The sequence below is a fragment of the Musca domestica genome, unplaced genomic scaffold, assembly GCF_030504385.1.
Source record: "Musca domestica strain aabys unplaced genomic scaffold, Musca_domestica.polishedcontigs.V.1.1 24, whole genome shotgun sequence".
Lineage (NCBI taxonomy): Eukaryota > Metazoa > Arthropoda > Insecta > Diptera > Muscidae > Musca > Musca domestica.
The window spans coordinates 9,963,182-9,987,063 of NW_026712272.1; the positions used below are offsets into that span (position 1 = coordinate 9,963,182).

At 35.7% G+C, this 23,882-nt stretch overlaps 3 protein-coding genes across 4 annotated transcripts; 2 read left to right on the plus strand and 1 right to left on the minus strand.

Annotated features, from left to right (window-relative positions):
- The first annotated feature begins 1,650 nt into the window (after positions 1-1,650).
- Positions 1,651-8,398, plus strand: LOC101894917 (eukaryotic translation initiation factor 2 subunit 3). Of its 2 annotated transcripts, XM_005182726.4 has the most exons (5): positions 1,670-1,853; positions 2,437-2,611; positions 5,952-6,406; positions 6,479-7,134; positions 7,942-8,398. In XM_005182726.4, exons 1-5 carry the CDS (start codon positions 1,788-1,790, stop codon positions 8,018-8,020), a joined length of 1,431 nt encoding a protein of 476 aa, XP_005182783.1. In that variant the 5' UTR covers positions 1,670-1,787; the 3' UTR covers positions 8,021-8,398. The 2 variants fall into 2 exon arrangements, with proteins under 2 accessions (XP_005182782.1, XP_005182783.1); XM_005182725.4 differs by lacking the exons at positions 5,952-6,406; positions 6,479-7,134; positions 7,942-8,398 and adding an exon at positions 3,630-5,827 and having other exon boundaries at positions 1,651-1,853.
- A 1,890-nt stretch (positions 8,399-10,288) lies between these two features.
- On the minus strand, positions 10,289-23,016 carry LOC101894755 (uncharacterized). Its single transcript, XM_005182724.4, has 7 exons — positions 22,734-23,016; positions 14,111-14,264; positions 13,775-13,962; positions 12,936-13,533; positions 12,689-12,870; positions 11,593-11,771; positions 10,289-11,525 (listed from the first exon to the last, which is right to left on the minus strand). Exons 1-7 carry the CDS (start codon positions 22,859-22,861, stop codon positions 10,891-10,893), a joined length of 2,064 nt encoding a protein of 687 aa, XP_005182781.1. The 5' UTR covers positions 22,862-23,016; the 3' UTR covers positions 10,289-10,890.
- Positions 14,428-16,533, plus strand: LOC101896010 (nuclear transcription factor Y subunit gamma). The gene is made up of 2 exons (XM_005182732.4): positions 14,428-16,087; positions 16,150-16,533. The coding sequence occupies exons 1-2, from the start codon at positions 14,870-14,872 to the stop codon at positions 16,306-16,308; spliced, it is 1,377 nt and encodes a 458-aa protein (XP_005182789.1). The 5' UTR covers positions 14,428-14,869; the 3' UTR covers positions 16,309-16,533.
- Positions 23,017-23,882: the final 866 nt, after the last annotated feature.

The window sequence follows — 23,882 nt, forward strand, 5'->3', positions numbered from 1 at the left end:
TTAATGCTATTGTATTACGCCAAATTTTCCGGATTAACCCAGCAAAATATTCTAATGTAAACGTAGTACAATGAGGTTATGTTTTTAACATGGCAGCCATGGCAGAAGAATACAGGTAGATGCATCAACGCTTGCGAACATTGATATGTCAACAATTTTTAAATGTTCTTGCAAATATAAGTCGCTTTTTAAATGTTTTCTTATACGACATCGTTCGGAGGTGATTATAAATCGCGTTTTTCAACAATTTATGCAAATTTAAATAATTTTTCATTCAACATTTTCAACTCCAAAATTGGTTTGACAGTTCATTGTCTCAGCAGCTGTGTCGACGCGTCTACCTATATTCTTCTACCATGATGGCAGCATTCTGGAAATCAAACCAGAAAACAAATCTAGTTCTTTCTCTCCTGCCGTTAACCTTTTTGTTGTTAGCAACTCACCAAACATATATTTATAAAAGGTATTTTATAAGTAATAGCGCATTTAGATACAAAATAATGTCCGAATTAACTTATAACATCGGGATTTTTTGCTTAATCCGAATTTATCCAATCAGTTTTATCGCACGTTTAGATACACAAATGTATCCGGATTAATCCACATTATCAGGATTTACTGCTTTTTTGACGTGCTTTTTTGAAATGACTTTACCTTCTTAATTATACGATGAATGCATAGAAAGACGTATTATGTAAAATATATCAGCTTCTAAGGGTGCATCGAAACATACAGGGTTAACCCACTCGATCTATTAAACCACTGGGTTTAATCTTCAACCTAAATCTGGGTTAATCTTTAATAGTATAATGCACAATAAACACTGATACCATTTTTTGGCTGCACATTAAACTCAACGTGTCTTTTCCGTAGTCAAATGTGATGAAATTTGTCAGTTACCAAGGTAACAATGATGAAGATTTGCATGTAAACGTGTTTTAAAACATTTAATGAATTTACTGCCACATGTCACACATTTTCATTTAAGTACTCCCCCACAACGCAAACGTTTACTTTACAATGTCACTGTCACTCACAACGGCGTTCAACTTAATGCTAGGAACACAATTGGAGCGAACGACGAATTTTTTCGCGGCGTATGTTCGTCGTCAAAAATAAAACACATATGTGTATATGGAAGTGCACACAATCACGGCACCGGCGAAAATTTCGTCGGTCGCCGCGAACTCAATTAGCTTTATTTCTATTTCATACGCCGGCGACCGGCGAACAAAACAGTACAAGGTGGCCATACTTGTACGAATTTTATGTGTTTTAGTAAATAAAGTTACTTTTTACTTTAAAATTTGTTATGGTCACTCTACTATCTGTTACTCGTATAAAAAAAACATAATTAATTTGTTTATTTATTTGAGTACTTGCGCCTGAGTGAAGATGGATATCAGTGAATTTATAATAGAGAAGATGGACATAAGTGAAATTATAACAGAGAACGTAAAGAATTATGTGTTCTTGTATAATTCATTGTAGTCAACAAATGAGCAAAAAGTAAACAACTTCATCAGCTGTTTTATAATTTCGTCGGTATTGTGTTCCATACGACGAATTTTCGCGGCTCATTTTGTCGCCGCGTAGGGCGAAATTCGTCGTTCGCTCCAATTGTGTTCCTAGCATAATGCGCGCGCCAAAAACGATTCTTGACACTGCGGACTTAAACGTCACTGCCGGCTTCGTTCTCTAGTAAATTTTGATGTTAAGGCGTAAACTAGTTGTGGATTAAAGTTTTTTTATTTTATTTGGGATAAGTGTTAAATAGAAGCAGGAAAATGTCCACAGCGGAAGCTCAGATTGGTTTAAATACAAATTTGCAACAGCAGGATCTAAAAAATTTGGTAAATGTCAATGGGAAAATGCCAAAGGAAAAAAGCAACGCCAAATAACATCGGCCTGCAACAGCGCGGCGAGAAAGTGAAGAAAAAATTGGAAATTTCTTTTGAAAAAATGCCAACTAAATATGGTATTTGTTGTTTTTGTGTGCGGAAAGGATGTGAATGACTTTAAGCAATATTATTTTAAAATAATAAAATATGTGCACCATGGTCCATGTCAACACAATTTTCTACATTGATACGATGTGACGCGAAAAAATCGCACGTGGCGTTTCTATGGCTTATTTTTTGCAATTGTGCGGTATACTGTCAAAATGCTTATTGAAAATGGAGATTTTCAAGGAATTAACGTATTTTCTACGATAATTTATGCCACAAATAAGTGCTAATATTATTTCTGATGCAATTGCTCATCCTGTAAAAATCTAACCTCAAAAATGCCACGACAGTCGACAGTTATTGGTAGTTTTTTTTCTCTTCTCACAATATGCTTGCTGCTGCTGTGGCGCCTTGCTGATGTTATTGGTTGTTTGGCTTTTACAATATAGAACATTTTTTTTCTAACTTGATCTCTCTTCTTTTCCAGGATGTCAGCAATTTGACACCATTGTCGCCTGAGGTAATTTCACGTCAAGCTACTATCAATATTGGTACCATTGGTCATGTAGCTCACGGTAAATCAACAGTGGTCAAAGCCATTTCGGGTGTACAGACTGTTCGTTTCAAGAACGAATTGGAAAGAAATATTACCATTAAATTGGGTAAGCATTTGTGTTATGAGTATGCATTTATTATTAATTTTCGTTTTCGGATAAACAAAATTTTAGCGATCGATGAGAGAGTAAAATTTCGAAATATGTAATTTTGAAAGGTGAAACTTAAATGCTAAATCACTAGGCCTTAGATTCGTGATTTCACAATTTTTCCGGATATTTCAAAACTTGTTCCTGTTCGAAATCTGTCTTAAACATTATCATCCTCGATGGCTCGTTATTGCCCATATTATAATAGCATAGGATGTATATATTTCACTTCAAGTGGAATCTTAACGGGACAACTATTATCATAAAAAAAGATAATGAATTTTATAGTGAATTTTTAAAGACAAAAATTCCAAATTTTCAAATTTGATCAATTAACTTTTATATTATTCTAAATTAACTCCCCTGCAAAAAGAATCTGTCTTTTCCAGATCGCTATTATTTTGTTTATTGTAACCATTTCCATTCACATTTGTTACAAAAACCTGAATTCTCTAGTCATTTATTTGTTAAGAAAAACTAAATCAACATTATCCCTATCATATATTTTTAACACAAACATAAAGCGATAATTATGTACCATCATTTTTCCTACATTTTAGAAGATTCATATCTTTATTTGTTTAATTTAATTTCCAATTTTTGGCTTAGCAAAGAAATCTATTAAAATTGTAAATATAGAAAAAAGATGTAAACTGTGAAATATGCGTTCTGTGAAATTTCCAAATAAATTGCTGGAGTAATAAACCAAATGAAAAATATTTGATAGGGTATAAGTTTGATTTGTTATAAGTTCCCACCTTCAAAGAAAATCTCTACATAAATAGACCAGCAATTTGTTAAAAAAAAAAACAAGTAAAAGTAATGATTGTTTTGATGCAAAAAACATGCCGCCACTTTATTTGATTCGTTTTTATGTTTATTTTTATTTTTGTTTCCGGTATTCATAACTCGCTCGCTCACTCTCTCTGTGTCTTGTTGATCCGATCGGTCGAATGTTCAATGGGAAATTTTGCAGAACGCATAAGTCAGCAACGCATACAAGCTCTGCTAGCATCTCCAAAATTATTACGCGAGTTCGAAAGGCAACAAGAGGCAAAACGCCGGCAACGACTGAGACAAAGACAACAACAGCAAGTGCAACAACGTAGAGTAAGGCAATTAAAACAACAACAACAAGAAAAACAAAGTACAATGACACGTTCATCATCTCTGGATAGTTTACTGACGCGCTCGGAACGTGGACCTTCCGTTAGTCCCAGCAGTGGCTATGAAAGCCTTAACGATAATGCATCCATCTGTAGTGCGGATTCTTTGTATATGAAATCTCCACCCAAATCCTTAGTTGTTTTACTAACCAAATCCAGTCTCGTAGAAGAAGCCTTGCAGCACACCATACAGAATAAACGACGTCGCAATTCCTGCGAAACTCCATCTCATACGCCGAAAAAGCAAAAACACGAATATGTTGTCGAAAACATTGAGAGCATTGAATGTATAAATGCCGAGCCAGTATTCTATGTCAAATGGCTGAATTACCCGAAATCACAAAATACCTGGGAACGACTGAGCAATGTCAGCGAATGTGTTCTGCTCGATGGCTTCATTCAAAGTCAGATGTATCTACATGAGGATGTCATACCTGATATACGTGAGAAACTACTGCAGAAAATCCAAGACGAGCAGATTACGCTGCAGCCCCATGAATTAAATATGGAAGAATTGGATAATTTTGATCCCATGGTTGTTAAAATCGATTTAATACTGTTGGCCCAGTTTATAAAGGCTCGTTCTCGCAGCCAACGTGAACCCGAGAAAATACGTGAACGTCTCATTAAATCTATGTTAATGGAACAGTGTTCCGTAAAACGTAAACAACAATTGGCCTCCTTACAGGAATGGGAGGAACGCATGAATCTGATTGAGTCAGTATCCCCAATACGAGTGGAAAATAATGTCGATCTAGAGACACTGGATCCCAATTTCCAGTACATAAATGCCAACTTTTGTGGCAAGGGTGTTGAAATTCAGATCAGCCCCAAAATGGGTTGCAAGTGTGAGGATGTTTGTGCACCCTCAACCAAGTGCTGTGCACGTTTGGCCGACAGCTATTTTGCCTATGACAAAAACGGCCGTCTACGCATATATCCGGGTGAAGCAATCTATGAGTGTAATGAGGCATGTGCCTGTTCCGAAGACTGTCCGAATCGCGTCATTCAAAGAGGACGCCACAACTCCCTGTGTCTGTTCAAGACATCCAACGGTCGTGGTTGGGGTGTTCGAACGGAAAAAGCCCTGCGTAAGGGTGAATTTGTGGGAGAATATGTGGGCGAAATAATCACCTCTGAGGAGGCTGATGAACGTGGCACCCAATACGATGCAATTGGACGTACTTACCTCTTTGATTTGGACTACAACACGAATGCGGAAAGCATGTACACCATTGACGCAGCCCTGCATGGCAATGTATGTCACTTTTTCAATCATTCTTGTGATCCCAATTTGGCCGTTTTTCCATTTTGGGTGGACAATTTGGACATTAACATGCCCCGCCTGGCATTTTTCACATTGCGACCCATTAAGCCGGGCGAAGAGCTAACCTTTGATTATATTCGTGGCGACGAGGGCGAATATGAGAATCTTTCAAATGCCGAAAAAGTTAGTTGCCGCTGTGGAGCTGAAAAATGCCGCAAAGTTTTGTTTTAACTTTAACCCACAACATTTTATTTTATAACGTTTTTTTTTAATTGACATTGCATTTATTTTTATAAACAACAAATCACGAGATAATTGTATACTTGAATACATTTCACATCTGTTATACTCATTTAGAACTTTTAAAGATTAACCCACTGAAACATTACATTCGACAACAAAAAATTATTATTATATCCATTATTTGTTGTAATTATTTGAAAAAGAAAATTGTTTTTATGAAGACATTTTTACAAGACACTGTTTTTGGTTCCTCCAATCCCGGGGGCGGTTTAGTTAGTCTTTGTCCCATACGACATGTTTTTAATTTTTTATTTGTGAAAAATTGAATTGTTGTAATGATGATTAGTTTTAATTAATTGAGAAAACGCTTAACTTTTACATTCGACATTTTTGCAATCTCGATATTGATTCCTTGGACCATTAAATGATTATAGTAATGATGAATTTTTATTAAACCCTTTGAAGCAAATAAATGACTAGAGAAAAAAAAAACAAATACATTTTTGGCGTTTTGGGTGGTGGCAATGGTTCTAACATTCTCACTTCTTTATTTACTATTTCTCTATCTCTCACCCTCTCCACATCTTTTTCTGCTTCTCGACGATGATTTCCTTTCCAACAGGTTACGCCAATGCCAAAATTTACAAATGTGACAACCCCAAGTGTCCCAGACCAGCATGCTTTGTTTCGGATAGTTCCAGTAAAGACGATAACTTCCCCTGCGCTCGTCCCTCCTGTTCTGGCCGCTTCCGTTTGATACGTCACGTCAGCTTCGTCGATTGCCCTGGTCACGACATTCTTATGGCCACTATGTTGAACGGTGCCGCTGTTATGGACGCTGCTCTGCTTTTGATTGCCGGCAATGAATCTTGTCCCCAGCCACAGACCTCGGAACATTTGGCCGCCATTGAAATTATGAAACTGAAACAGATCTTGATTTTGCAAAATAAAATCGATTTGGTCAAGGAATCCCAGGCCAAGGAGCAATACGAAGACATTACAAAATTCGTACAGGGTACAGTGGCCGAGGGAGCACCAATTATACCCATATCGGCTCAATTGAAATACAACATTGATGTGAGTAAAATACTATTGGAATTTGTGATTTGATGATCTTAATCTCAAACTATTTATTCTCCTTCGTTTCAGGTATTGTGCGAGTACATTGTCAACAAGATTCCTGTGCCACAGCGTGATTTTAATGCCCCACCCAGGCTAATTGTTATACGTTCCTTTGATGTCAACAAACCCGGCTGTGAGGTAAACGATCTCAAGGGCGGTGTGGCTGGTGGTTCCATCCTTTGCGGTGTCCTGCGTGTTGGCCAAGAAATCGAAGTACGTCCCGGTGTGGTGACCAAAGACAGCGAAGGTAACATCACCTGCCGTCCGATTTTCTCACGCATCGTCTCTCTGTATGCCGAACAAAATGAACTGCAATATGCTGTACCCGGTGGTCTGATTGGTGTCGGTACCAAAATTGATCCCACACTCTGCCGTGCAGATCGTTTGGTGGGTCAGGTGTTGGGTGCTGTCGGTCAACTGCCGGATATTTTCATTGAATTGGAAATTTCGTATTATCTGTTGCGTCGCCTGTTGGGTGTCCGCACAGATGGTGATAAGAAGGGTGCTCGTGTTGAAAAATTAGTGAAGGGTGAAATTCTATTGGTCAACATTGGTTCATTGAGTACTGGTGGTCGTATTTCGGCAACGAAGGGTGACTTGGCCAAGATTGTCCTCACCACACCGGTGTGCACGGAAAAGGGTGAAAAGATTGCCCTCAGTCGTCGTGTGGAAAAACATTGGCGGTAAGTTGGAAAAAAATAACTATTTAGAAATCTTTCTTTTTGTATGTAGACACATAAAGGGTGATTGTTTAAGAGCTATGAGAAAGTTTCTCAAAAAACGCATTTAGAAAAGTTTATATCTTTCAGCGGCCTTCCTTTTATGGGGGTTCCCTTAAAGCATCTTCTCGAATGTCTTCTGTCTGTAAAAGTTCTCCCAGGGATCTTCCATTTATTGAAGTCTCCTCAAATTTCGTCTATCTATAGAAATATTTTAATTCGTTTCTATCTACAAAGGACCACTAAGAGTTAATTTCTAATTTCTGATGCGAAATAGGGTTGAATATTCTATCGCGGTAGCCCGCACCATTCGTTACGATTCGCAGCGTCTTGGAATAGATACGTTCCAAGACGCCACCGGCCCATAAACAACAGCAAACTGATGTGACCTTTTCTGAATACATTGGTTGTTTTTGCAATGCAGGTCCATCAAAGATCATGTTTCAAATCCATCAACATCCAATACACTTATATTTGAGTTATAATATTTAAATTTGGTTTTTTGAACTGTTTAATTCCAATAAAGCCGCAAAAGCACAACAAGTAGGGTGCACAAGGAGCGAAAAAGGTCCATTAGCGTTGCCAACTTCCCAAAAAATATCTCCTCTCCCATTTATGATTTAAAGAGCAATCTTTCAAGAAAAATGTTTTTTTATAGAAATGGTAAATCAAGCTTTCCTCATAACTTTTTCTAGTCTAGCCTTTATACCATATAAATAGCTTATACTTACAAATTAATAATATCTATATTTTCTCTCTTTTTCTTTACAGTTTAATTGGCTGGGGTCAAATCTTTGGCGGCAAAACTATACAACCTGTTATCGATAGAAATGCACCAGTATCCAAATAATTTTCCACTTATTTAATTCAACAACAACAACAACAACCATCATCTAACAATATGATAAATATTAATTTTATTATTTTCGTTCAACATCAACAGCAGCAGCAAACAACCTTCTCAGTTGTTAATTTTAATTTACCTCCTTCGCTGGGAGATGACCTGCAGCAGCAGCAACAACAATTTAATTCTTCTGCGTTTAGTAGTTCTGTGTTGCTTCTATGTATGTTATACATCATCAACAACAACAACAATAGATTGTGGTTTTCTAGGAAACATTCAAACAAAAAAGAAATTCGTTTTCTTTGTTTCCCCAATACAATATATTATTTTTTATGGAAATTTAACTGCATTGTTAAGACAAAAACAAATAAAGCGCATTTTTTACACCACACTAAAAACAAACAAAACAAAACCCCAAAAAAACACATCTCTGTTTCATTTGTCGTTACAAAAAATATTTTATTTTATTTTGTTTTTTTTTTTTTTACAAATAATAATTTAATACAATTTTATATAGAATTTTAAATTACAAAATTTGCAACTGTCTTAAAAAATCTAATTCATGGGGTGCGTATTATTTCTTAAAAAAGAGTGACAACTATTGATGACTTAGATTAGATTCTTGTTTCTATTTTTATTTTGTGCAATATTTGTTTAGTGTAGATACTGATGGGTTTGAAATAAAAAATAACGATCTAGATATATGCTGAAATGTTAATTTTACAAAAAAAAAAAGGAAATAAAATTTCCCTTTCGGATTTCTTTTTATTTTTCAAGTCGACGTCGACACAAATTTGGTATTCCGTTACGTAAAACACAAGGAAGATACCCTTTCGAATCTATTAATTACCAATATTCTTCTTGTCGACGTCGACACAAATTTGGTATTCCGTAACGGAATATGTCATGGTACAATGAAATAAATGTAACCTCATTTCAAATTAGCATTCCCAGCTCTGCATTTTCTGTAATTTACCTTGTCAAATTTCAATGCATAAAAAACAGTTCCTATCTCTAACGTCAATATCAGAGCCAATAAAAGTCTATATCACAAATATTAATTTATCAATAATGCTTTTCATAACTTGAAGAAATTCAGATATTTTAAGAAAAAATATTTCAAATTGAATTTACAAAGTTAAGGTTAGGTTAGAATTTGAATTTGTAAACAAACAAAATGATCGTGTTTACTTGCCAAAGAGGTCAGCTGAAAATGTGCACCTTCGATTGGCCACCAGAACGCAAGCGCCGTCCATGGTGATGATGTGGGCCATAACAGTCGATGGAATCTATAACGTTTTGCTGATAAAAACAATCAGCCCAATCATGAATATGACACGTAGGGAGATTTTAGATGATTTTACGCTCTTATTTTGTGTTATTTTGACCATGTCCCCTGCATTTATGCAAGGCAATTATTTTCAGTATCTTTTTTTGCATTATTGCAATTTTTAGCTTTATTTTGTATAAAAATATTAACACAAAGCGAATTTCCAGTACGAGCATTTTCTATTTCATTTCCGTTCACCCCACTCTCTCCTACAAACAAAGGATTGCCGCCAGAAATCTTGCTTAATTTAGGACAAAATTCCTACCATCCTTAATGATTGTGTAGAGGCAATTTGCGAAGATGGCAATGCGAATGGGTCTTTTTCGTACCTTGTGTAACCTATGTTGCATAAATTGGGGCGTCAAACTTTAAACTTTTGTTTTTTAAAAAAATTAAGCAACATAAACCAAATAACTTTCAATTTTAAGATTCAAACTTACGTGTCGAATGTTGAAAAAGTCTTGGGAGCTACATAGATGCTTGAAAATACAATACTGAATGGCCAATTTCAAGTGCAAAAGGAAAAACTAATAACGTATCAGTATATGTTAATAAAAAATGAAAGCATGGCATGAACTTACGTTTTTTTTAAATAAAATTTTGAATTTTAACTATTTTAATCAATTGATTATAGTTGAGTACAGTTCAAATTGGGTGTATTAATATAAAATCTAAAATACGGGCTGAATATATCGCGGATGATTTTTTTTAATAATAATTCAATTTTGTTGAAAACTCCCAAGTAATTTTGCCAGGAAGTTATTTTGGAGGAAATACAATTTTTTTTCCCGCGGAATTGTTTTTTGAGAGAAATGTTTGTCTAGGATACTAAATAAAAACGGCTGATAAATTTCTCTTAAATTTTATATAAAATTTTCTTTTTTGATAATTTTATTTTCCAGATTGAATTTAGGTCATAATTAACAAATTTTGTTTTGATCATTTAATTTTCCAAATTGAGGTTAGGTCAAAATTAAAATTTATTTTTTTTTTTATTCGAGATCAATAATGTTTTGCCAATAAAAACAATATTTATCAAATTTAAATTTGTTGTTGGTTAAAAACAAAAAAACTTTACTACTTAACTAAACAAAAAAATGAGATTGGAATGAGAGGGGATAGATTATTGGACTTAGATCTGCACTTAACATAATAAAACTGGGTAATAATTCCTGTGTGTCATGTCTTTTTTTTAACAGTGATAACTGTTTTTAGAAAACTTAAAATATTTGTTTCAAAAATGTCTTTTTTCAAATCTAAATGTTATGAGGCTAAAATATTCGTTTCAAAAATGTCTTTTCGTTTCAAAAGTGTCTTTTTTAAATTTAAATGTCATGATGTAAAATAAAATAAGGAACATAACTAGAAAAAAATAATTAAAAATAATATTATGGCAGTTACACACATATACATTATGTGATAAAGCGCCCCTGTATATGTATATATAAAAAAATCTTTGGCTTAATACTAAAATTATCAAAAAAATAGAGGAGGTATCTCTTTGTATATACCTGACTGTCTGTCTCTACGTGTGTGTGTGTGTGTCTTAATTCTTACAATAGCAATATTTACGTAATTCCGGATTACGTTCATATATACAATTCGCCTGACTACCATACTTATTGATGCGTGATATCTCTGTTAGTTTGGTGCGCATCGTAAACGTTTCCAAATTATGATAAACACTTGCCTCAAATAGCGAATCACCTGGTGTTAGCATAATTTGCAATTGATATATCTCCTCGGTGGTACGTGTCGCATCACCCATTTCAGCCATATAACCATCCACATCAGCATTGTGCTTAAATGCCAACAGGGCACGATGTGGCATTAAACGCATTGCCCAATTAATTTGTTTTAATTGTAGAGTTTCACAATACTGGCGAAAGGTTTCAGTTGCATTGTTAATTGTGTTAATAATACTATTGGCAGCCTTTAGTAGTGGTCCCATTTCCGCACTCACATTTAACTGTTGCCAATTAAGGCAGGCACACCAATGCGGTTCGATGTAGGCATCGGCACAACTACGATTTTTGGGTATTGGATCAAAAAGGGATATGGCCCGATTTATGGCTAAATCGGATATTGGTATATTTGGTTTGTTGCTGGAGGTTTTTTGTGTATCTTCACTGTCATAGGTATCATCGTTGTTGTTGTTATTGTAGGTTACCTTTTGTAGTTCTGTGTAATAGTTTAAATGCAAAATTTTAATATTTCTCAAAAATTATTTTTATATAAAGAAACTTACCTAAAATATGCCGAAGTGTGGCATGTATATCATAGGGCGTTGTTAAGCGTCCACTATTCTCCACAAAATTGCCATATTCTTGGGGAAAACGTTTCTTAAACGATTCGGGAAATGTAAAGCTAAAGAAAGGCAAACGTTCTTCCTGTTTGCCCTGCAGTGTGGAACGGACATCGGAAAATCTAGGAAAGGAATACAAAAACAATAGAGAACAATTTCAACATTTTATATGCAGAATACATTTTACATGGAAGACCTATTCCGCTATGAAGAGAAGACTTTTTGATAGATTTTTAAAGTATCTTCTGCAAGTAGTTGAACTTCAATAGGTTTTCTTTAGGCAGAAGACGTATTAAAGTCCTTCCTTCATAGGTAGTTTAAGGCTTTCCCTAAGTCCATGGGTAGTACACTTTTTTTAAAGGATCTACTTCTTCTACTGATATGCGATCTAAAGAAGGTCTTCTATGAATAGAGGTTCTTTCAACAGGTCTTGCAAAGGGACCTTTGGTATATACAGGGTGAGATGAAAAAACTGCAACCAACTTCAGACTGCTGTCATTTCTAAGCCACTCGTCCGACAGCTGTTAAAATGAATTCCAGTTTCGCCGGGTATGGGCCAAAATACCGCAGAGCAACATTCGGGCAGCGTGTGACGTTTTCATTGAAGGTCATAATTCGTGCCAAAGGTGACCAATTCGAAAAAAATCGAAACTTATTCTAATATTTGATGCTATTTCCGACATTTTTTGCTTTCATTCAATAAAATTTTAACTTCTGTGGAATTCAGAATACCTTCCAGAAACTTTTCTTTGGATTAAAGACATTTGGAAAATTTGTTTTTTCGATGTAAGATCTTATTAACGAACTTGCAAATGCCCTGTTTTGGGAAGGAATTGTTTTCGAAGGTCTTTCATAGATATACGACTTTTCACAGGCCTCTCGCTATAACTTCTAAATAACTTTAAGCCTTCTTTAAAAGACCTTTATGTCCACCCTCCCCTCCCCTCTTCACATTGAACATTTGTGTTTTTAGATCTTCTTCAAAAGACCTTTATGACCACCATCCTCTCCTCTTCACAGTGAATATTTCTATACCCACCTATTTCCATGATCGGCCATGAAGATAAGTATTGTATTATCCAACAACTTTCTGTGCTGGAGATCTTCAAACCAAGCCACAACATCATCATCCGCAGCTTCAATCAAATTAATGGAGTCATGGGATAAATCACCATGGAAACTAAACACAAATCTGGGGGTGTCACTATACTTCGCCATAAACTGCAAAAAAGTAATTTTTATTTAAAAAAAAAAAAAACCTCCAAAAATCTCTCATTTTCACTTACATTTTTCGTATAGTCCAACATGACCACATGTCCCGGCGTATGACCAGCACAATGGGGACTACTTGAGCTCAAGATGTTATCAACTTCCAAATAATAGGTACGCAAATAATGATGTACAGGCTGGGTTTCGAAACCCTTCATGCGATATGTAAATGTTCCGACATTTGGTAAATCTTCATTGAATGATGTTATATAACCATGTTCTTCATAATCTTTCCATATCAACGGGTAGGCCCTGTCGACGTTTAATGCATCCGACATACGTTTTCGTGTTTCGGGCAATTCCAATTCATTGTAACCGGTTAAAATTGGTACTAGGGCCTGGGGAGTGCCATCCCCTACAATATTGTAACTGGTCAGTACAATGGCTCCCAATTTCTTTGTCAGGTATTCATAGGTTTTGGGCAATTTTCGTATAAAAGCATTACGGCTCAGAGAATCGAAGCCAAACATCAAGACATTGAAATAACGTGGCAAATCGTTTAGAGAGTCCAAAACATTCATGGGATTGGGATTGGCATCCAAGGGTGGCGGTACCGGTTTGTGGACAATGGATTTTTCAACCCCATCACGTATGCCATAGGCCATACCAAACCAACTGGAAGATATAAATTATTAAATTAATAAGGTACATAAACCTGGACGTGGTTGACTTTTTCTACAAAGGCCAATGTCTTCTACAAGGTCGGAGTCTTTGTCTCAAGGCAGGAATGGAAGATACTAATGCTCTATTTAGTTTTAGGAGCACCAAATCTGTTTTCCCTCTTTGTCTTGAAGCAGGGACTCCAACCTCTTTTAGAACTTTAATCCGAGCCCATGTTTTACAAATCTTAACATACCTGGCACCATCGTTGGCCGTACAGAAGACCTTAACAAAATCCGATTCTTGCAATACATATGGCTCACTTGTGCGCAATGATTTTCCATAACGAGACTTGAAGTCATTCTTACGAATTATATCCGTATAAAAACAACTCACTTCTCCGTGCAAGGCCAATACCTCTGGTTTTACAAAACAAATAGATTTCTGAAAAAAAAAACAACAAAATATTAATAACAAATTCTAGAGATGCTTCATCCGGAAACTTCTAGGAAAATATAAACTTTTTCTCTCCTAAAAATATACATATTCTTCTAATAAACTTTGCTTGTGAGAACTTCACATAGTTTCTTACCTCACACATTACCCAGTCATCCGTGGTCCTCCCACAATCCACTTTGTCAACTTTTCTATAGAATTTCATTATTTCCGGATTATCAATGGGTAATTCTGGCATCAAGCATTCACCCTTGTTAACCACCGATCTTATTGAACGTTCCATTATGGCGCTGAGAAGAAAAAAGAAAAGGAAAATTAAAAGTAAGATAACGGCCCTGTACAACAACGAGGTAATGTAATGGGTTGGCAACGCCATAATTGTGGCCACTTTGTGTAGAGTTGTATAAAAGAGTACGTCTCTGAGACAGCAAAAACACACCATTTGGCAACCCTGTAACCATTTGACAATTCAATAGTATCAAGAACAAGCTGTACATGTTTATAAATCAATTGCACGTAGAAAAAATTAAATCAATTGCAAAATTCCCTCTCAAAATTGTTGTTTTCGTGTTAATTAGCAAAACATAATCGATAATGAGTTGCAAAACAGTGTAAAATTAAATGAGAAAGTTTTGATTATTGCCTCTCAAAAGAGAAATAGAGGTAGACATTGCGCTCGCTTGGCTGCCGCTGCTAGCTGTCACTAAATTACCAATAGAAGGAAACATGAAAAAGTGTGCAAATTTTTGCAAACATTTGCCATAAAATTGTAGTGAGGCGAACTTTATCATAGCTCCATAAAGTTCCAGCTACAAATGTAAACGTATTGTTGCTCCCAGCCGTAATACCAAACTTCAGCAGCACCCCGTTGAGCCGACTGTGATATGGGCATAACATGTTCAGCAACAACAACCATCGGAAGCATAATACCATTGAAAATATAGCCACAACCATGAATGCAAATAATAATCAATTAGGATCATCCGTCATGTTGGGCAATCAAACTACCTCCTGCGAAATGAATCCAGTGACTGGCACCGGAACTACAACAACCACCACCAGCAACACAACCGGTACAATACCCAAAGAAAAATCCTCTAAGGCAGCCAAAAATCAACAGCCACGAAAACCTCCGCCCACCATTGAAACCTTTTGGCCTTCGATAATGCAAGAGGTCCAAAACACAACCATCGATGCCAAACACCAAGCCTTGCCGTTGGCCCGCATAAAGAAAATTATGAAATTGGATGAAAATGCTCGAATGATTGCCGCCGAGGCTCCACTGCTGTTTGCCAAGGCCTGTGAGTTTTTCATTCAAGAGCTGACCATGAGAGCTTGGATTCACACGGATGAAAGTAAACGAAGGACTCTACAAAGATCGGATATTGCTCAAGCTATTGCAAATTATGATCAATTTGATTTTCTCATTGACATTGTGCCGCGGGAAGATATTAAGCCCTCGAATCATCAACGGAAACATCATGGTAACAGTGAAGGTAATTCCAGTGGCCATGCGAAAGCTTCAACAGCAGCAGCGGCAACACAACAGGCAACTTCAAATGTGGAAAATCCAGATGTTTTGAATGTTGCAACTGCCGTTCCCGCCACTACACCTAGCAATAACGAAGCTTTGCCAGTCAATGCCACAATTCCCACGGCAACAATAACCAATAGTCAACAACCCGCCCAAGTTTTAGCTACAACAGCACATCCAACGCAACAGCTACAAATCATACATCAACCCACACCTGCGGCTCAAACACCCTTACAATATTTCATTGCTCTCCCCGGGCAACAGCCCCAGTTGGTGCATCAATTGCAGTTACAGCAACAACAGCAAATACCCAACATAACACCGACCAGTCTAAATGTGGTGGCAGCAGCCCAGCAACCTCAACAATTAATACTGACAGCTGCAAATCCAAATGCTGCTGCTGCCACTGCTGGCGTACCTCATCACCATCACCAACAACAGGCAGCAGTTTTTCAAAACTTCATTCCCCAGCAAGCAGCAACAAATCCACAACAACACCATCAGCAGCAACAACAACAACAGGTACAATTGTTACAACAGGTTATGGTTACGCCAACGGGGGAAATTACAAATATGCCGGTAAGTTTTGGGAATGCAATTTAATTGAAAAGTGTTTGAATTCAAAAAATCTATTCTTTCAGATAACCATAAATGCAAATCAATTGCAATTTCTGCGGCAACCCCAAGCACAACACCAGCAGCAACCGCATCAGCAGCAACATAACCAGCAGCCACAACAACAGCAAACTACAACACAAGCATCTGGTCCACCCGTTTTAATACCATATCACAGTTTTTAAATCGGCTCAAATCGTATAGTATAGTTGTTGGCCAAAAGCGTTGGGAGAATTTCTAATGGTTTCAAAGCTAGAAAATCAAGACCGTTGCATGTGGGAACAGGATCCCAAGGATTGTAAATTTATTCACAAAAAACACGTTTACTTGAAGAGCTTCATAAATTCACTTATACGAATCGGAAGAAATGTACATTTCGAACATAAGAATCTTGCTCCTATGACGAGTGAATGCGAACGAAAAAATACCATTTTAAATATGATTTTAAAATTTTTATTTTCACTTTAAAATATCAAAAATTTTAAAAACTCGTTTGAAATACTGTTTTTTCTATCGCATTCTTAGAAAAAAAGGATATTTAAAGAAAGCTCTTCTTGAATTCTCATCTATAAAAATGTCTTTAGTTTTTCCACAAATTTTTTAATCAGAACCCTTAGATTTTTTTGTATTAGTTATTGTTTTATTTTCCCTCAAATTTAAAATAGCCTTCAGTCTATTTATAAAAAATTATTAGATTTATATATAAAAAATTATATATAGTCTTAATTTTATAAATTACAAATTATATTTTAGTTTAATATATATATAACATAAAACAAAAAATTAAAACATAATCATTACATTTTAAGATAAACATATTTGTATAAGAGATAACAACAAAAACAAACATATGTATATATAATAAATATATTGCAAAACAAATTAATTTATGTATGAAGAGACAAGTAAACAATTTTATTTTGTTAATAAAGTGTATCAGTTTTCTTTTTGTAAGAAAATCATTTTTTTTCTGGAAAAAACAAGAAAAGGCAGTGGCTTTATGTCCTTCATGCGATTATTTGTATACCTTGTCCATCTGAATTCTCGTTTGCGCATTCCAGCCCTAGTCTTTCACACCAAATCGGAAAAGTGGCAGACATACACTCAAAATCAAATTCTCACGAATTTTAATTCTATAGTTTCGTAAGACCTACAGAAGGTTTCTTAGACTAAGAAGTACTACAGAAGACATAAAAGATCTATAGAAGCTTTTATTTATTTATTTTATTTATTTATTCAAACTCATTTGTGTAATACAGGGCCTCTAAGACCATAAAATCATATTACATAGCTAGCAAAACCTGAGTATTTAATACTTATAATTAAATACAAAAAAAAAATTAAAACTATAAAATAATTTCTCTTCATTGGCTCCCCAGCCATAATAATATAATAAGACAAGAAAAATATAGCGTCCAAGCAAACAATAACTCAAATAGTTGTAATACAATGCAATCATTATGAAGATCATTTCACCAAAAGTCAGAAAATCAGAAGCATGGCTATTTATTTTATAGACGTAAAGGACCTATAGGTCTTTTAGACATAGAATAACCTTAAAATGTCTTTTAGAAATGAAAGACGTTTGAAGGTCTAGATTTAAAAGTTCTACTAAAGACATTAAAGACCTACAGAAGGTCTAATAGTCATGGAGGATCTATAGGGTTATTTTAGATAGATTCTTAAAAAAGCCTTCTAGACATGGAAGGCTTACAGAAGATCTCCTTGAACAAAAAAGTATGACGGTAGACATAAAAGACCTACAAAAGGTCTTATAGAGATAGAGGACCTATGTCTAATAGTCATGTAGGACCTATAGAGTTATTTTAGATAGATTCTTAAAAAAGCTTTCTTAACATGGAAGGTTAATAGGTCTCCTAGACTTTAAAGTACAACGGTAGACACAAAAGACCTACAGAAGGTCTTGTAGACATGGAGGACCTATAGAGGGACGTCTAAAAATAGAGGACCCATAAAATATCTTTTGCAGGCAAAAGCGTTGCTAAAGGTATTTTGTACACAGGACACCTAAAGTAAGACTTCTATACAAATAAGGCCACAAAAGGTCTTTTGTATATAAATGACCTAAAGAAAGCTTTCTCTGCACAGTCAACCTATTAATGTTCTTCTATACGTAGAATACCTGTATAAGGTATTCTATATCTGGGGTCTTGTGGACGATCTTCTATATAGGGTGAGATGAAAAAACTGCAACCAATTTCGGACTACTGTCATTTCTAAGCCGCTCGTCCGACAGCTGCAGCAGCAAATTATTCCAGAAAAATATTTATTGGTAATAAGCGTGATAGTGCGATTTTTTTTATTTGGCTTGAAAACCACAAGTGGCTATCGTTAGAGCACTCCAGCATTTAAATGTGAATAAATATTTTGTGTCTCGGACCATCGCTTGTTACTGTGATACTGGTAGTGTAGCCCGACGTCAAGGAAGTGGACGGAAGAAAACAGCAACATTAGCAGAAATGGTTCGAAAAGTAAAGAAGCTACTTATCGAAACCTGTCGCGTCGAAGTGGCCAACAAATGGCTCGTGAGCTGAACATATCGCAATATTCCATTCGGTAAATATTGAAAAATAAGCTCGGGCTAAAGCCATTGAAATTCCAAAAAGTACAAGAACTTACACCCCAACAGAAAGAAAATAGACCAAAAAAAGCTAAAGAGTTGCTTCGCTTGGCCGAAAGTGGTGAACTGTCGAATTTGGGTTTCTCCGTCTCCGATAAGAAAACATTCGTTGTCCAGCCGTTTTGTAAACGAAACAAAAAGATCGTGTTTACTTGCCAAAGTGGTCAGCTGAAAATGTGCACCTTCGGTTGGCCACCAGAACTCAAGCGCCGGCCATGGTGATGCTGTAGGCCGCTATAACAGCTGATGGTCACTCTCCACTCGTATTAATCGACCGTGGCATCAGAATAAATGCTGAATATTATCGCGAAAATATTCTGGAGGGTGTATTAAAGCCTTGGGCACGCAAATATTTTGGCCGCAGACATTGGACATTCCAACAGGACTCAGCACACGCCACCCAAGAATGGTTATAAAATGAGGTTCCTCGCTTCATTTTCAGCGCACAATGGCCACCAAAATCTCCGGATACCCATCAGTTGGACTATTATCAAAGAAAAAAATACCAAAGTGTCGATCACCTAATGCAAGCGTTTCGCCGGGAATGGCCTAAAATACCGCAGAGCAACATTCACTCATCGTGTGACGGTTTCATTGGCCGTTTGAAGGCCCTAATTCATGCCAAAGGTGACCAATTCTAACAAATCTAAACTTATTCTAAAATTTGATGCTATTTCCAACATTTTTTGCTTTCATTCAATAAAATTAAAAAAAATTTAAAAATTATGGCGTTTGACTTTGTTGCAGTTTTTTTTTATCTCACCCTACATATTCATTAGTCTATGCCTAAACTTTTATTGCCCCCACTCCCTCTCTCCAAAACCTTGTGGTTTTCAAAACCCCAATATACCGCTCTCATTTGGTACAGACTATAAAAATCTCTATATATAAAATAAATTGTTATAAATATGAAACATTTAGTGATTCATTTCAATACCATGTAGTTGATGTCTTCCACAATATGATAGAACTCTAACAAAACATTTAAAAAAATATTCATGTGACTGATAAAATTAAAAACAACTCAATTGTATAGGCATGCAAAATTATGATATTATCAGGAAAATGAACATGGTCAAATTTTACATGGAAATAATAGAACGAGGCCCAGATAACTAGATAAGGTCGACCAAGAAGACTGCTTTGAACAACAATTTGACAAAAAAAACTTATTATTTTGTGATTTGACTCTCGTGGAAGCTCAAATCACATTTAGGTGTTTTGACAGCAAACTAAGTTGTCAGATGGGCTTACTGGCCGATCTCATATCCAAATCTGAACCGATCTCGGTGAAATTTCGCAAAGGTATTTCTGAGTTGTTTTTGATATATTTCCCCAAATATCGTTGTTACAGAGTGCATATTACGGCTGCGTAGGACAACAAAAAAAACAAATCGAATGAACAATATATATGGGAGCTATAGCTTTATCTGAACCGATTTCTATCAAATTTGGCATACGTGTTTTCAGGCCTAATCTGGTAGTATGTGCAATATTCCATCCTATTTGGACAAATATTACACGCTTGTTGCTCAATATAAGGCAAATCGGACGAAGCTATATCCAATTCTGAACCGGTCTCGATAGAATTTGGCAAAGGTATTTCTGAGTTGTATTTGATATATTTCTCCAAATCGTTGCTTCAGAGTGCATACTAGGGCTGCGGAGGACAAAAATAATAAGTCGGATGAAAAATATATATGGGAACTATAGCTATATCTGAACCGATTTCGATCAAATTTGACATACATATTTTCAGACCTAATCTGGTTGTAAGTGCAAAATTCCATTTTATTTGGGCTAATATTACACGTTTGGTGCACAATATAAGGCAAATTGGACGAAGATATATATGGGAGTTATATCCAAATCTGAAACGATATCGATAGAATTTGACAAACGTATTTCTGAGCTGTATTTGATATACTTCCACGAATATCGTTATTAAAGAGTGCATATTATGGGTGCGGAGGACAACAATAACAAATCAGATGAAAAATATATATGGGAGCCATAGCTATATCTGAATCGATTTCGATCAAATTTGGCATACTTGTTTCTAGACTCAATTTGGTTGTAAATGCCAAATTCCATCCTATTTAGGCTGATATTACACGTTTGGTGCACTATATAAGACAAAACGGACGAAGATATGTATGGGAGCTATATTCAAATCTGAACCGATCTCGATAAAATTTAGCAAAGGTATTTCTGAGTTGTATTTGATATATTTCCCCAAATATTGTTGTTACAGAGAGCACATTACGACTGCGGAGGACAAAAATAACAAATCGGATGAAAAATATATATGGGGGCTATAGCTATATCTGAACCGATTTCGATCAAATTTGACATACTTATTTCTAGGCTCACTTTGGTCGTAAGTGCCAAATTCCTTGCCATTTGGGCTAATATTACACGTTTGGCGCACAATATAAAGCAAATCGGACGAAGATATATATGCGAGCTATATCCAAATCTGAACTGATCTCGTCAGAATTTGGCAAAGGTATTTCTGAGCTGTATTTGATATTGTTACCCAAATATCGTTGTTAAAGAGTGCATATTATGGGTGCGGAGGACAAAAATAACAAATGGTATTAACAATATATATGGGAGCTATAGCTATATCTGAACCGATTTCGATCAAATTTGGCATACTGTTGCTAGACCCAATTTAGTCGTAAGTGCCAAATTCCACCACATTTCGGCTAATATTACACATTTGGTGCACAATCTAAGGCAAATCGGACGAAGATATATATGGGAGCTATATCTAAATTTTGACGGATTATCTCCAATTTCAATAGGGTTCGTTCTTGGGCCAAACAAATTATTTGTGCCAAATTTTCTCTGGATCGGGCAATAAATGCGACTTGTACTTTCTTGTGAATGTGATTCTATGCAGATCATCAAAAGGAACTATGGGTTCTATCTCCTTTCCTTTGCCTGTTACAAACAAATGCACAAAGACATAATACCCTGACCATCTTGTGGTGTAGGGTATAAAAATGAAGAAACGGTCGCAGAAAGTGATTTAAGCCTCATTCAAATATCTTCTTTCCGGTAAACTTTGCACGTGTGAATAGGGATATAAGAACTTTAATGGGTTTATGTGCACAGACAAACTTAATTAGTCTGTGTATATTTTATATATTATTTAAAACATTTAAGTGAAAAACGCCCATTTTTTAAATGAATGAGGCAATTTCTTTCTAAGAAAAAATTGAATTTCTTTCATGAAACTATATTTCTTTCATGAAACTTAGATGTTAGATTACAGGTCGCATTTTACTTATTTCTTTTATGATCTGGTGCGCTTCTACTCGTTATGGGTCCATTTTAATCAAAACTACGTCTGAACGTTTTAGTTTTTGACTGCCAATCTTAATTCTATGACTATTTCCGCCAAGTATATTTAATTAAATGCAATTTAATAATTAGCTGATAAGGTTATCAAATAAAATTTAACATATTTCCTCTTTGAGCTTATATCACCATTAATATACATTTAAATAAAAACTAGCACATACGTAGCTTTCTCTAGACTTAGAATGCATGTTCGAAATCATAAACAACCAACCCATACGACCTTTAAAGCTTCAACCACAAAAAGGTAGGTTGGTAGGTAGGTGTGTGTATTATATGCACCGCATTGCTTGCGTTCAGGCACTTTTAAAACATTGACAACAACAACAACCACAAAACAAACATATTCTAGATATGAATTTATTATTTATATGCACTCTCGAGTGTGTCTCTTTAAAATTCTTGGAAAACAGACGACAACATCGTATATCCCCTCCGAAATACGTCATCGTCATAATATCCACTTTCTTCATACGCCACACACAACAATAATCAATTAAAGCAATAAAGAAAATATTTAATTATTGTATTTTAAAATACAAACAATAAATAAAAAAACACACACACACATAGATATGCCTACTCGGTGCATTCACTTACATTTGCGAACGTTTATCCAGATCCAAAGCGTTGTTTGCAAAATAATAATAGAGACCGGCTCCACAAATCATTGCTAATATTACAAATTTCACATAATGATAACGTAAACGACCGATGCGTAAACGCATTTTGTACAGTCCAATTTGATTGGATTTGTTGCGAAATTAAAGGATTTGTAAGGATTATTCTTTTGTTTCTTCGATTTTGGCCAATAATGGATTTTTTACGGCAACGACAAGCGAGGAGACGTGGGCTGGGAGAAAATCTATTTGTTTACTAAATTTTATCCAAGTGTTGCCATATGAAATGCCATCGTTTTTGCATGCCATTTATTTGGGGTGGTAATGCCTTGTATGTCAGCTGTTGTGTTATTAACGGAAAGCAAGGAAAGTGAACTAATAGCCCGAATTTAACACACCGTTACCCTGTCCAAAGCATTCTGGCTTATTTAAATTGATTGCATTGCATTTAAGCACATTGGCATGATGAATTTCGTACATCGTTATATGTATCCAATCACTTATGCTAGGAACACAATTGGAGCGAACGACGAATTTTTTCGCGGCGTATGTTCGTCGTCAAAAATAAAACACATATGTGTATATGGAAGTGCACACAATCACGGCACCGGCGAAAATTTCGTCGGTCGCCGCGAACTCAATTAGCTTTATTTCTATTTCATACGCCGGCGACCGGCGAACAAAACAGTACAAGGTGGCCATACTTGTACGAATTTTATGTGTTTTAGTAAATAAAGTTACTTTTTACTTTAAAATTTGTTATGGTCACTCTACTATCTGTTACTCGTATAAAAAAAACATAATTAATTTGTTTATTTATTTGAGTACTTGCGCCTGAGTGAAGATGGATATCAGTGAATTTATAATAGAGAAGATGGACATAAGTGAAATTATAACAGAGAACGTAAAGAATTATGTGTTCTTGTATAATTCATTGTAGTCAACAAATGAGCAAAAAGTAAACAACTTCATCAGCTGTTTTATAATTTCGTCGGTATTGTGTTCCATACGACGAATTTTCGCGGCTCATTTTGTCGCCGCGTAGGGCGAAATTCGTCGTTCGCTCCAATTGTGTTCCTAGCATTATTGTGGATTTCGGCACACAGGAGACCTTAACGAACTTCTCGCT